Raw genomic sequence first — 14,100 nt, 5'->3', positions numbered from 1 at the left:
ACACAGACAGCCGTCGTCCCTCGCGGGCTTAATGCTAGTGCTCTGTTGTTCTTACACAGTGTAATACGGCAGGCGTACCCCCGTGCGTCATAACGTCAAACGTCACTGTCGTAAACATCATACTGCATATCCTAAACACTACAGATGTAACTACAGAAGAGTCAAGTTTTAAATAGGAGCGAGATGCTAACGGTCTAATCAGATTCAATGATCTATGCTAAGCTATGCTAAAAATGCTACCGCCAGACCAGGAGATCAGCTGAATGGATTCGAAAATGGTAAGACTCAACTGTTTAACTCTTGGGGAGTTGGAAAATTAGCCTATTTTTTAAAAAAAGTGGAGTGTTCCTTTAAGGCTGGAATACACTACACTGCTTTTGCCCAGGGTTTTGCCCTGATTTAGTCGTGTAGTGTATTCCAGTCTTTAGTTAACTACATACCCCTCCCCTTTTTCATTCTTTTATAAAACATAACCCTGTTATGTTTACTGATTTACATAGCTAAGTAAATGTGTATGTGTCGGGGGTGCTTGTCATTTCCTAAATTGCAAATTCAAATTTTCTCGCTCCTCTGACCTTGAGCCTGTGAACTGGAGACCAATCAGTGTCCATCATGATAAAGGATGTATCAGTGTATGTGTCTGTCCTATACCTTGCAGAGATGGTGTGCTTGATTTTCTATGACAGAGTGCAGGGAATCCGTTGTGCAGCGGTGCAGAGCACTATGGGCCACACGCCTGTGAGCCTTCCATTCCTCACTGAAATCACCCAGAGAAATGGTTCGCCCTCCGCATGACACTATATCACCTAAGATTGAGGTACAAGAAGAAACACATGTGAGTTATGATATATAGATAGTCTTTTTGAAAAGATAAACATGCTGGGTAGTTGATAGACCTAATTACCAGTATATGAATGAGGCCTCCCAGCAAAGTCAGACCATTTTTTAATCAGAGTCTCGCGGATGATCTCACTATTATTTAATATCACCATGGCTGCAAAAAACAATAAAAGACATGAACAGATTTTAATGATGTAATGGAGACTGACACTACAATAGCTATCACACATTCTAGTCCATTGAACATTTCTCAAGGTAGGTTTATATTAATCAGGAAAAAAAAAAAAAAAGTTTTTTTAGTTTTGCTGCTTTATTATGCATTACTATAGAACCTGTCATTAAACAGCCTAATACAGGCTTTTAGGTACATTTAAAGAGCAAGACAATTATGAACGCAAAAAAAAAGCAAAAATGTATAATATTCTTGCCCTGACAACAGTTTAAAATTTCAATTCCAATTATACCTTCATTAAAATTGACTGTTGTTTGAATGTATGTGTGGATTTATTGTGTTAATTTTTTACCCAGCAGCTATAGAAAAAAATATTGATTCAAAACCATATAGTTATTAACATGTAAACCTTGTGACAGCTTGTCCTGATCTCCTCTATTTAGTGAAGTTTATGTAAATCTACATTTGAATAATATGACTTCATATCACCAATTGCAATGAGTTTTGCTATCATGGAAATGGAATAAAAATAATAATTACTTGTGTTGCCACAGTTGAGCCGATAGATATTTCCATAGCGAAGTGCCAGTGAAGTCAGGTAGGTGGGTAGATGTTCTTGGACAAGATCCAGCATGTTGCCCAGCAAAGGGAGAGAGGGAGGCCCAGGAAGAGAGGGAGAAAGAGTGCCACAGAAGCACTTAGAGAGGGAATGCAGGAGTTTGGGTACAGCCGCTATGTCAGTGGAAAGAAACATACATATTAAGCCGAAGCAGAGCTGTCGAATTTCACAATCTCTTCCTTCACTTTTCTGGTATTCAGGTTATCAATGGACATATTTTTTTCAATTACTCAAACCTCCTACCTTCTGGTTGCTTGCTTGCTTTGGCATCTCCATCACTTTGCCTGTCGGTTTGTCTACAGAGCTGGACCACAAGCATCCACAAAATGAAGAGTAACAGCGCCACACTCACCGCTGAGATACACATGCTGTTGATTTTTTACTGAAAACTCTCTGAATGCTTTTCTTTTACCCCCCCCCCCCCCCCACCACCTTATTATCTTCCTTCTCCAGCACTGCTCCAATCCACATGATTGAGTGCTGTTTCTCAATTTATCCTCTCATCAAGGTCAGGTAAATATTATCCTTGATCTCAATGTTACTCTCAAAGCAAGAAGAATGAACCACTAACATTAGATAAATGATTACAGGATACCAAATCCCCATTGGTTTTATAACTAACAAAGTTTGCATTTAGTCGAAAAAAGGAAGTGGGGACTAACACTAAGTTACTGTGCATGCTATTGTACAACCTTTACTGCCGAGTTCCATGCTGATATATTGCTGTAAGGCATTGGATGGAAAGGCCCCATTCATTTCAAATAAAGCAGTGATTCAGTATAAGCTCAGGAATATAGTGAAATGCAGTTGCCACCCTGAAAAACCAATCAAAGAAGTATAGTGTCAGGTATGGCGGAATCTTGTCTGTAGCCAAACCACAATCTAAGCTTTCAGCCCTGCACAGGAATGGAGCTACCGTTAAACCAGTCTGCTTCAACTGCCATTTTAGCCGAACTTGGTAAAAGGTACTTAGTAAAATCCTTAGTTAGTAAAAACTTAGTAAAATCCTCTGTAAAAGGATTTGCCTATAAAGCAAAGTTACACTGTAATAATTCACTGATAGGTTCATGTGCACTAATGCATAGAATCATTATATTGACATAAATCCATCTACCGTCACGTGGAAATACTTCCTTATTGTTCCTTCCTTATAGTTATTTGGCTTTAATTCTGTATTTAAAAAATTATAAATTATATTATATTATATACACGTAGCCTATTGAAATATAACAGCAAACACATTTAGTAAATATAATGAAAAGATAAATATGTAAAGAAATATTAAAAACACACAAAATCTCACTTCCAGGATCCATTTCTTGAATAATTATTATTAAAGTTACATTTATGCATGTTAGAAAATAAGTTGAATATGGCTTTAGTCTGCCTTTTTACTCTCGAAGAATCTGCTCTCATTGTGTGTGTGTAGTTAACCATATTTGATAAGATTTAGGGCAGAGCCCGGCAACCTTGAAGTACAGATTAGTGTTCTCTGCGTATGTATGTGTGAGAGTCTGTCTTTGCAGCTAGATGCGGACACAGCCCAGGAGGAAACCCTGATGAACCCCAGGGTAACAAATGTCTCTGGAGAGACCTATTGCGTCTGACCTCTGATCACTTGTCAAAATAAAATAATCACTAGAAGATGTCTTTTGAGTTTTACGTCCATGTGTGGCGATTTTCTAAGTTTATCTACCAACCAGAATCTTCCTTACCTATGTATTGACGTAATTAGTGACCACTGCTAGAGTGTAATTGCTGGTGTCTTGAACATGTACGCAGAGCAGCCTACCAACTCCATTAAAAGTGTTGAAGCTGACTTCTGCCTTTGAAAACAGCAAACTATTTTCTTCAATAAATTTCTCTTCAATTGATTGCATCACTGACTCCCGGTTTTTATTCACACCTGGTCCTTGAGCTTTAATTGTATATTCCCCATACACAGGACTGGTTAGTACATTGTTTTATTGGTTTTGTCTACATGTCTACAACATCAAAATAAAACAATTTAATGGAGAGGAAACCAGTCATATGAAAAGATAATAAAAAAAAATAGTACCAATAGATCAAGACAGTGCAGTTATTCCAGTAGCGGAAATGTTAATATCAATGATGGACCCCCATTAACACAAGTACATCGACACATGCATAAAGTCTACATAACATTAAAAAAAACAACTTAGTTGTTGTGATTGGTTGGAGGTTGTTTGCATATTTACTTCGCAAAGTTTGTTTTGTATGTGTGTTGTTAACCTATATACAATATTGAAGTAGCAGTGTGTAGAAGTTTGTACAGTGTATTTGCACTATGTGCAGTATTCACTCTGTAGATTTAATCTTGGGTTGTTGGGATTGTTTGACTGATATAGGAGGGTCGAAGCTTCATCTCAGTAAATGGGAGGGATGCGTCTTTGCCTTTCCAGTCTATCCACACCACACCCTAAGAGGCAAGAAAAAAAAACACTCAGAAATCGGGGGAAGGTTTGTGACTTAAGCCCTATTGGTGTCTCTATAATGGCTATAGTTTGATGCTCTTAACATTGTACTTTAAACCTAAGATGAACCTCTATTGTTTGAGCTACATAAATGCTACTGTTTGCTGATGTAGTACCTTGTTGTCTGAGTAGGAGGCATAGAGGCCATTGAGGTTTGCCTTGTAACAATTTTTATACCACCAGCCTCCCAAGTAGGCCTTAGCACAGTGAATGCTAAGAGTCTTTGGGTCTTTGTCTTTGGTGGAGAACGGACGGCGGTTGTGATATTTCATGGAATCACCTGCAAAAATACACAAAATATAGCCAGTGCGTCAGCTTGTCTTTCTTAATGCAAAAACATTTTTTTTTCACACAAAGTATTATTTTCTCTTACCAGCAGTGCCAAAGTATCCAGACAGCTCGATTTCATAGTGGTTAGCCTCTGAGCTAACGCTGAAGTTAGCATAATGAGCAAAGGCCGTGTCATTTCCTGAACGCAGGTCAATCCGCAGGCTCATTGGTGCACGACTGGTAAGAGTGTGGAGTATGTCATTTCCTGTTGAGAGAGGGTGCAGAAATTTAATTCAAAGTCCCCGCAGCTGTTAAACTGGTATTCTTTAGGTGGGAACCTGGGAAATATAAAATATTCAATGTATATATATATATTTTTGGTTTCTAAAGAAAAAAAATACAATGACTGTTGAAAATCTCACCCAGCCAGAATTCCCCACTCAGGGAGCCAAAACCTTTACTGTAGTCTCTCCAGCTCCTGAAGAAATCAGTAGATCCATCCATTCTCCTCTGGAAAACCTGCATTTGTAAAACAACAAAATATTACTTAAATTCAAAAACCATTTACTTGGCCACATATCAGTTCAATTCAGTTCACAAATGGGGGGGGGGGGGGATATATTTAAATACATGTACAGATATATTTAAATACATGTCATACAAGCTTCAATAGAAACATTAAAGTATATTTTAGTTTACTATCAATGGTTGTCTGTACATTTGACAGTGCACTTTAACTATTTAAAGGTTGGCTTTTTGTTTTCTTACTGTCCAGCCTCCTCCATCAGACTCCATGTCACAATAGACCCAGACTGGCTCTCCATCCTTCCCTTCAGGGTAAATCTCAGCCTCTCCTGACTCTTTCATCCCGTTGACCTGTACCTCTGAGCAGTCTGTGGGGTATGGGTGCGGGAGCTGGGCTATAGCGCAAGAATAAAGAAAATCAAATCTATGAAAGATAGAACAACCAGGGGTGAAATTGAGTTAGTTCAAACAGAACATTACACACCAGTGGTAAATTCAGCAAAGACAAAACTGATGTACTGTCCATCTCTTTCTCCCTCTATTTTCACAGTATAGTTTGAAAAGGCTGCCAGTCCAGTCAGCTCATAATGCATCACAGATGTATTTAAAATCACCTCCTGTTAATACAAAGCAGGGGACAGTGAAAATTGTGGGAAGGCTGCTAAATTTGTCTCAGGTGCTATTGAGTAATTGATATAATCACCTTCACTTCTTCGTTCAGTTGGTATGTGAGCCTATAACTTTTGAAAGTCACATGGGGAGCCCTCCATGAAATCACAGCTGAGTGAAAGGTCACCTCATTGGGAGTCACGACCTGAAGTTTCACTCCTGGAAAACATACATGAAAAAATAGGATAAAAACAAGATATGGCCGCTTCTGTAGAGAATATTGAACTAAAATGGTGAAAAGATGGATTTTATTAATAATCAGTTTTGTTCTGTTCATCGCACAATTTTGTCATGCCAACTTTGACCATATAACAAGTAAAATTAAGGATGTCGGTTGATATTACAGATTTTTGTATGTTATTGAATGCTGGTATTGAATTTTAATATTGACCATTTAGTTACTATCAGTCTCAACAGTAAAATCTTTTTAAATTACTTTCATGTTACTTCTACAGTGTTTTGTATCATTTAGTTTACTTGAGGGTAAGTAAACAGAATTGTGACAGTTTACGCACCACTTCCTGTTGTGAAGGTTGTGGAGACTGGGCTACTCTGGAGCCGGTTGACTTGACTTTTGATTTTCACCATGTATAAAGAAGATCTGTGGAGTCCTCTGAGTTGATGCTCCACAGTACTGCCAGATAACGTCACTGTAATAGTCACATTAGGAGCTAGAAAGCAAAAAAAAAAAAAAAAAAAATACGAATAAGCAATGACCATTTAGTGTAGAACAAGCCATTTCATTAGCCTGACTGCACTTACATTTTGTAGTTCCATAACTGAGTATATAGCTGTCCACTTTAGCTTGTGATGGTTTCCATATCAGCAGAGCTTTAGTGTCTGTGATGTTCACCACCTTTAGTTCAGTAGGAGAATCCGGCACTAGGATTTATAGAAATGTGAAAGAGACATCAGTGACTCCAAAGCATCATCAGCAACCATAACATCAAGTGAAAAGAAACAAAAAACAATAAGCATTCTTCACACCTGTTGTGACAGAGGCTGTGACTGGCTCACTTTCGAGTGTCTCCAAAACTGAGCTCACAGTAATGTCATAGGTGGAGCCAGCAGAGAGCTTAGACAGGAGAACATGGGACAGCTGGGAGTCAACAGACATGGAGCCACTCTCGCCTGCAGTATAAAAAGGTAAAGCATTGTAAAATAATCAAAATGTATTGTGAGGGTGCACACAGTAGCACTTAATAGTCATAGGAGAAAAGCAGGATAACTCAAAGACATGTACAGTACCAGTTACAATGTTGGTGTACGTGACTTTAAATTCTGCTACTATGCTTTTAGGTTTTGTCCATGATACTGAGAAGGAAGTCTTTGTTATATTGCTGAACATCAAGTCAGTGGGCGGTTCAGGGCCTGGAAAAAATGTCAAAAAGTCAAAAAGCACAGTCAAAGAAAATCTCAAAGTTGGAGCAGTTTAAACTGAAGTCAGTGACATTAAAAATATCAGCACAAATGTATGTTTTAAAGTTCAGAAACATTTATATTTCTGCATAAATACGCCACATTATCCAAGTAATCAATTGGTGCATTCAGTCTTAAAATGATTTAATGGTGAATTTTGAATGTCACCATTCACCAATACAGTACACATCATTAATTTTAGCAGTGGAAATTCTGTTAAGTTGACACCCAAAGAAAATTTAAGGCTTTAAATTTAAGTTTTGTGCTCCTGATGTCACTGAACTCATGCCTAGTATTTTTGACTAAAATAGAGTAAGTGTGTCTTGCCAACATCAATATTTAAAATGCACAAGGGACTGTATTTCATGCTTTCATTAGTGATTTAAGCATACTTTAGTGCTGCCAGCACACTGCAGGAGAGTAAATGCTCTTCACTGGTGTTTATAGCAGTGAACCAAAGCAGGAAGTATGGGAAACCTACCTGTGGATAATGTAAGGCGGTGAATTTTGGATCGTATGCCAAGACCAGAGCCAAACAAGGAAACCGTATACTGCGTCTGAGGTTGAAGGCCTTTGAAAAAATATGACCGTGCTGTACCAGCAAGAAATTGGGAGAACTTTTTCACAGTCTTTCCTTCAGGTTTGCTACTTTGGACTTTAGTTGATGTTCTGTTTAAACTGGGCCTTTGGACATCTGTTACATTTACAGCCACTGCTCCATCCTGAATTTTCTCAGAATCTTCATTTCCTCCTCTGATTTCCCTTCTTGATATAGTGAAGTTCTTGAACATGCCTCGAGGAGCTTCCCAAGACATAATGAACCCGGTAGAAGTGATATTATGAACCTCAACTGATCCAATGACTGATAATCTGCTGATAGTTTTGTTAAAATGCTTTGTATGAGTTTTGGATTCAAAACTTGTCCCATTTACATGCTTATCAGACTCAATCTCTGAAACTTTGGAGGTTCCATTAACCTTCTTTCCAAATATCTGAGTCACGTTCTGATAGACAGGCTCATCTTTAAGATAATTTTTCTTGGACTTGACAGTGAGATCAGTTTGTGATTGTTTGTCTAAATCTAGTTTTATGGTTGTTGTTTTGCCTTTTTTTGCTTGCTTGGGATGTCTTCTACCTTCATGGTTTAGCAGAACTTGCCCAATAGTCTTAATAACCTTGTCTCTCTTTGTGGTATTGGACTGGGCTTTACCTGGAGACACGGTTGGACTTGGCTTCACTGTTGGCTTGGCTGTGGTGTTTGTCTTTGGGCCATTTGTGTCTGTCTTTTTCATGAATATGGTCTTGTCTGGCTTTGTCTTCACAGGTTTTGTATCGGGTTTGGGAGTGAGGATCTTAGCCATTGCTTCAACGGTTACTGTGATCTTGTCAACAGCTGGGGAAATAATTGAGAGAGAGACTTAAATACATTCTTAATAGAAAAGTTCAGCCCAAAATGAAATGCAACATGAAATATTTAGCAAGATGTTCCTGCTGCTCTTTTATTCACAATGAAAATGGTTTGGGACTATGGTCTGTTAATGGTGCAGTAAGCGATTTCTGAGAAACACTGTCAATATTTGAAATTGACACTCAAACACATCCAACACACCCTCGCCTTCATTGCTCTGTCCTCAAATTCACGAACATGCTGTGCAACATAGGCAGCAACTAACAGTTGGTAACAGAAAGCTAGCACAAGTTTGGTGTCATGAGTCCAGGCCCTGCAGTTCTTCCTTTCACCACCAGAGGTGACCATCTCCCGTCCTCCCGGACTCTATTCCCCTAACTCCACACACCTGTCACATATTACACTCCCAGCTGTTCCCCATTGTCATGGACTATTTATACACCACACTCCCGCTGCTCTGTCTGGTTGAATTAGTTGTATTAATGGTATGGTTTAAAGTTTGTCGATACATGCACTGTGTTGCTGTTTTGTGTATCCCGTTCCTGAGTCTGTTTTGTTTTGCCTTGTTGGCCTTTTTGTTTATTAAAATAGTACCTTACCTGTACTTGGACCCAGACTTTGTCTTCTCCTCGGCGCTCGCTCAGCGGTCCGTGACATATGGATTAATCAGTCCTATTACTATAGCTAATATTACAACAGCATTGTCTTGGTTCAGTGAAATGTCACAAAATCAAAGCTACACAGGTGTCTGAGTAACTTCATGCTCACGGCTCTTCAGCGGCGGAAAGATTTTCCAATACTAACTTACTGTAACCCTTCTTTTTCCAGGTATATTTCTCTGAAAAATAAATATATATAAAATACCTAACTACATAATACTATTATTGGTAGAAATTGCAACAATATAAAAATAGAAATATAATACATTTATACATTAAAATTTTTTATTAAATCAATAATTAAACAATAAATAAACAATAATATCCTGGCCAGTTCTGTCGGGGGACTGAGCCTGGTTTCTCCCAAGGATTTTTTTCTCCATTCTGTCACAGAGGGAGTTTTGGTTCCTTGCCGCTGTCGCCTCTGGCTTGCTCAGTTGGGGACACTTGATTTCTAGCGATTATCGTCAATTTGATTTCACAGATACTATTTATTTGAGCTAGACAATGACATCACTGAATTCAATAATGAAATGCCTTTAACTGAAAATTGAGTGTTTAATCTTATTATTATACATTACTGACACTCTATCCTCCAATTTGATACTGTTAAGTGCTTTGACACAATCTGTATTGTTAAAAGCGCTATATAAATAAAGGTGACTTGACTTGTCCTGACTCTGATCAGTAAAATCTGCTTTGTTTTTCCCCTATTTACAGCCAGGACACAATTTTGTTTTCAGCACGCACACAGAACAGACTGCTAGCAAATATTCACAAAATTCTTGATTTGAATTTTCAACAATGTTTCTCAGAAGTCGCTTACTACTCACCACTTACCTTTTAAGCTCTAAAATGAGAAAAAGCTCCATTAAAGTAGATCATCTTAAATACAAATTTCCATCTGTTTCTAAAATTACGGCTTAAAAAGACTAGGAATAATATATAGGTCATATGGACTACTTTTAAGATAATTTTATTGTGCTTTTTTAATCTTTGGAGTTCGACAGCCCCTCGTCACAATTCACTTTTTCGTATGGAGAACAGCAGCATGGACTTTCTGATAAAATTCTCTTTTTATGCTCTATGAAAGAAAATCATATTGGAACAACATTTCCATGAGTAAATTATGATTTCCAGATTTTCATTTTGTAGTGAACCATTCCAATTAAAATTTAGGATCTTTATTAGTACATAACTTTACTTACACATTTTTTTAATCGCAGCCATCTCCTTCTCAAGAAACTCAACTCTATCCCTCAGTGTGGCCATCTCAGTTTCACAGCTTCCTGTGCAGGCTCCTTGAACCAGGTTGATGTGATGAGTCATTACCAGAGGAGAGCCAGGATTCAAACTGAGCTCCGTTTCGCGTAATTTGGCTACCTTACCTGAGTCTGTCTGAGACTCCTGAGGAACGCAACCCTCAGTGATGACTACTTTAACTGGTGAACTCTCTGCAGGTTTGTCTTTAGTTGGATTCTGGACTCTATTGACCACAGGCTTTGTGGTAGATGCAACAGTCTGATTGACATTGCTAATTTCTGAGGAAGCAGATTGAGTTTTAGTTTTCATTTTGGTGTTTAATGATGTACTTACTGGTTTTGACCCAGTAACATTAATAGTTTGGGATGTTGACTTGGAAGTAGAATTTTTCTTCTCGCTAACTGTGCCTTGAAGAGAAGGCCCAAGTTTCTGGACATCTACAAAAGGCTTTGATGTGGATAAGAGAGTCTGACCAACGCGACCTGGCTTTGACGAAGTAGAATAAGTTTGATTAATCATTTTGCTGTTTACTGACTTTGAAGCATTAACATGAAGAGAGTGGCCTACTGACTCGGTACTAGTATTTTTCATCGCATTTTCTGTTGCTGGAAGAGAAGACACAGGTTTCTGGACAACATCTACAGCAGGCTTCAAGGAGGATAGAAGAGTCTGATCAGTGGTACTATTTTTTGAGGAAGTAGATTGAGTTTGTTCTTTCATTTTAGTCTTTTGTAATGTAGTTACTGGTTTCTCAGCATTAACATTAACACTATTGACTGTTGACTTGGTAGTAGAATTTTTCTTCTCACTAACTGTGTTTTGTACACTTTGCACAGGCTTGTAGATGGTGTCCACATCAGGCTTAGTAGATGATGAGAGAGTCTGATTCACTCTACTAGTTGTTGAGGAAATAGATTGAGTTTGGTCTTTCATTTTGGTCTTTAATAATGTAGTTGCAACTTTAATAGTTTGGGCTGTTGACTTAACAGTGGAATTTTTCTTCTCACTAAGTGGGTCCTGAAGAGAAGGCACATGTTTTTGGACGATGTCTTGATTGACATTGCTAATTTTTGAGGAAGTAGATTGAGTCTGTTTTTTCGTTTTGGTGTTTAATGATGTAGCCACTTTCTTTGACACATTAACATTAATAGTTTGGGCTGTTGACTTAACAGTAGAATTTTTCTTCTCGCTAAGTGGGTCCTGAAGAGAAGGCACATGTTTTTGGACGATGTCTTGATGCTGATTGACATTGCTAATTTTTGAGGAAGTAGATTGAGTCTGTTTTTTCGTTTCGGTGTTTAATGATGTAGCCACTTTCTTTGACACATTAACATTAATAGTTTGGGCTGTTGACTTAACAGTAGAATTTTTCTTCTCGCTAAGTGTGATTTCATCAGCAACCAGCTTTGTAGTGGATAGAAGAGTCTGATCGACGCTGTCCTTTTTTGAGGAAGTGGGATGAGTCTGGTTTTTCAGCTTGGTATTTAATACTGTAGTTCCTAACTTTGGAAGATTAAGACTACCAATGTTGGCCGTTGTTTTGGCGGTAGAATTTTTCTTTTCATTAAGTTTGCCTGGAAGAGCTGGCTCAGGATTCTGGACAACATCTACATTAGGCTTTGTAGTGGATGAAAGAGTCTGACTAATGCTGCTAGTTTTTGAGAAAGTAGATTGACTTTGGTTTTTCGTTTTGGCGTTTGAGAATGTGGTTACTGGTTTCTGAACATTTAGATTAATGGCGTTCCCTTTTGATTTAGTAGTAGAATTTTTCTTCTCACTAAGCGTGTCTTGAAGAGAAGGCACAGGTTTCTGGACACCATCCACAACAGGCTTCGGTGTGGAAGGAAGAGTCTGATTGGTGCTTTTTGAAGAAGCAGCATGGGTCTGGATTTTCACTTTGGTGGTTAATGTTGTGGTTACTAGCTTGGGAACATTGTGGCTAATAGTGTGGTCCTTAGATTTGGTAGTGCCATTTTTATTCTCGCTAAGTGTGCCTTGAAGAGAAAGCACTGGATTTAGGACGAGGAGAAAAACTATTGAGATGAACATTTTATGCTGGATTAAGGTGTCAAGTCTTTCATACAAATGAATGGTTTGAACTGCTTATATAAATCCTAAACTGCAAATGTTTTATATTTATTTTCCTCAACTATCTTACAGGTAGTTGTGATTTAATGGATGTGTTCCCTGAAAAGAGAAAAGCTGAGTTAGTTTGCCTTTGCATGCAGTTTTATTCACACATATATATATATATTCATTCATTCATTGCTCAAATTTTGTAAATAAAACACATGCCTTTCAAATGTATGTCAGGCTAAGATGAGCCGGGTTGGCTGAGCTCAAAACTGCATTTTTGGAAAAAGCTCGCAAACCTCTATCAGCAGAGGGACTGTACCGCAGCAACAGAGCCGTACTGTCCTCCTCTCACAGGGACTGTACGTCTTTGACTCAGCTCTTACATAATCTTTACTTAGGCCAACTGAAAACTGCCAGGGCTAGTTTCCAGTTTAAAAAAAATACTCCAGTCTATTTAAGCGCTCACCGCAGAAGCATCCAAAAAATTCTTTAATAATTGGAGATGAAGTAAAACTTACACAAAGACTGTTTAGACTGGCCTAAAAATCATAGTTATAATTTTTGTTATTATTGAAAACTGATGAACTTCATATTTAAGCTTTTTAAATAATAAACATTTGTAAAAAATATTATTAATAGCATGCATAAATATGAATAAATATACACAATGAACCTTAACAATTAATATTTTTATTATTTAATTCTTATCTAACATCTACAATTCTTAACATCCACAAATCTTAAACTGACCATTATTTTACAACACAAAACATCTAGCCCACTTAAAATAAATTTCACTTAAAACAATTCTTACTGCCAATCATTGATTATGGAAATGAACACAATGATTATAATAATGTGTAATAGAATGTGTCTTACCTGTGTTTGGAGCTGCTTCTGTCCTGCTCAGTGTTGTATGAAGCTCCTTCCATCAGTTTTGAGAACCTCCTGTGACTGATTGAGATTGATGGAGAAAGAGAGACAGTGAACAGGAGCTCCTAGCCAAAGGACCCGGGGCAATCAAATCTCCTACTTAAAGTTTTTCCATACTCCGCCCCCTTGCCAATTTACATTGAGCATATTTCCTGCTCTTGAAAACACTATGGGTGTTTTCTCCTGGTAAGAAATTCCCTAATCATTTAACAGACTTACAGAGTTTATTAATCTATTGATTAGCACCTTTATCAGTTATTGCTTAACATGAATGCTGTCCTCTAGAATTATGCCTGTTTTTATCAATATATTACAAATATAATGGCAAAAGTCAAACATTAAAAAATGTATAATGTGGCATCTGTTTTTCACGTTACAACCACCATGCTGATTAAAGGGACAGCCTAACCAAATGTCCTGTTGTAACCGGGTTTCCGGTTTGTAATAATTGTAGCATATAATGTTTTAAATAGCAATATTTACACTTTAATCACTTTTAACACAAATGTACCATTTAATTTGATTTTCTGTTTATTTGATCAAAATTATGACATTAGATTATACTTCACCTGCCCTCAGACCATAATTTACTACTTCATATAGATTAAAATATATGCAACATAAGAAAATCAGAAATATAAATATATCTTTAAGAAGCATTACTAACATTTTATAATATTTTATACTGTCAATATAAAGTCAGGTCTTTTCATATTGCCACTGGGTTCATTAACTTCACACAGGTTTTTATT

The 14,100-nt window shown here is 37.5% G+C and overlaps 1 protein-coding gene across 3 annotated transcripts; it reads right to left on the bottom strand.

Moving 5' to 3' along the window:
• Window positions 1-3,503: 3,503 nt before the first annotated feature.
• tnxba (tenascin XBa) lies at window positions 3,504-13,419 on the bottom strand. Of its 3 annotated transcripts, none has more exons than XM_079444437.1 (14): window positions 13,295-13,419; window positions 10,285-12,526; window positions 7,491-8,402; window positions 6,839-6,961; window positions 6,578-6,721; window positions 6,353-6,472; window positions 6,106-6,261; window positions 5,625-5,749; window positions 5,406-5,538; window positions 5,165-5,316; window positions 4,819-4,915; window positions 4,500-4,661; window positions 4,243-4,406; window positions 3,504-4,071 (listed from the first exon to the last, which is right to left on the bottom strand). In XM_079444437.1, exons 2-14 carry the CDS (start codon window positions 12,386-12,388, stop codon window positions 3,964-3,966), a joined length of 4,500 nt encoding a protein of 1,499 aa, XP_079300563.1. In that variant the 5' UTR covers window positions 12,389-12,526; window positions 13,295-13,419; the 3' UTR covers window positions 3,504-3,963. The 3 variants fall into 3 exon arrangements, with proteins under 3 accessions (XP_079300563.1, XP_079300565.1, XP_079300564.1); XM_079444439.1 differs by having other exon boundaries at window positions 8,220-8,402; XM_079444438.1 differs by lacking the exon at window positions 13,295-13,419 and having other exon boundaries at window positions 10,285-13,122.
• Window positions 13,420-14,100: the final 681 nt, after the last annotated feature.

This window comes from Barbus barbus, assembly GCF_936440315.1.
Source record: "Barbus barbus genome assembly, chromosome: 21".
NCBI classification, from domain to species: Eukaryota; Metazoa; Chordata; class Actinopteri; order Cypriniformes; family Cyprinidae; genus Barbus; species Barbus barbus.
The sequence above is the reverse complement of the archived record's forward strand: the minus strand, read 5'-3'. Positions and strand labels throughout refer to the sequence as shown.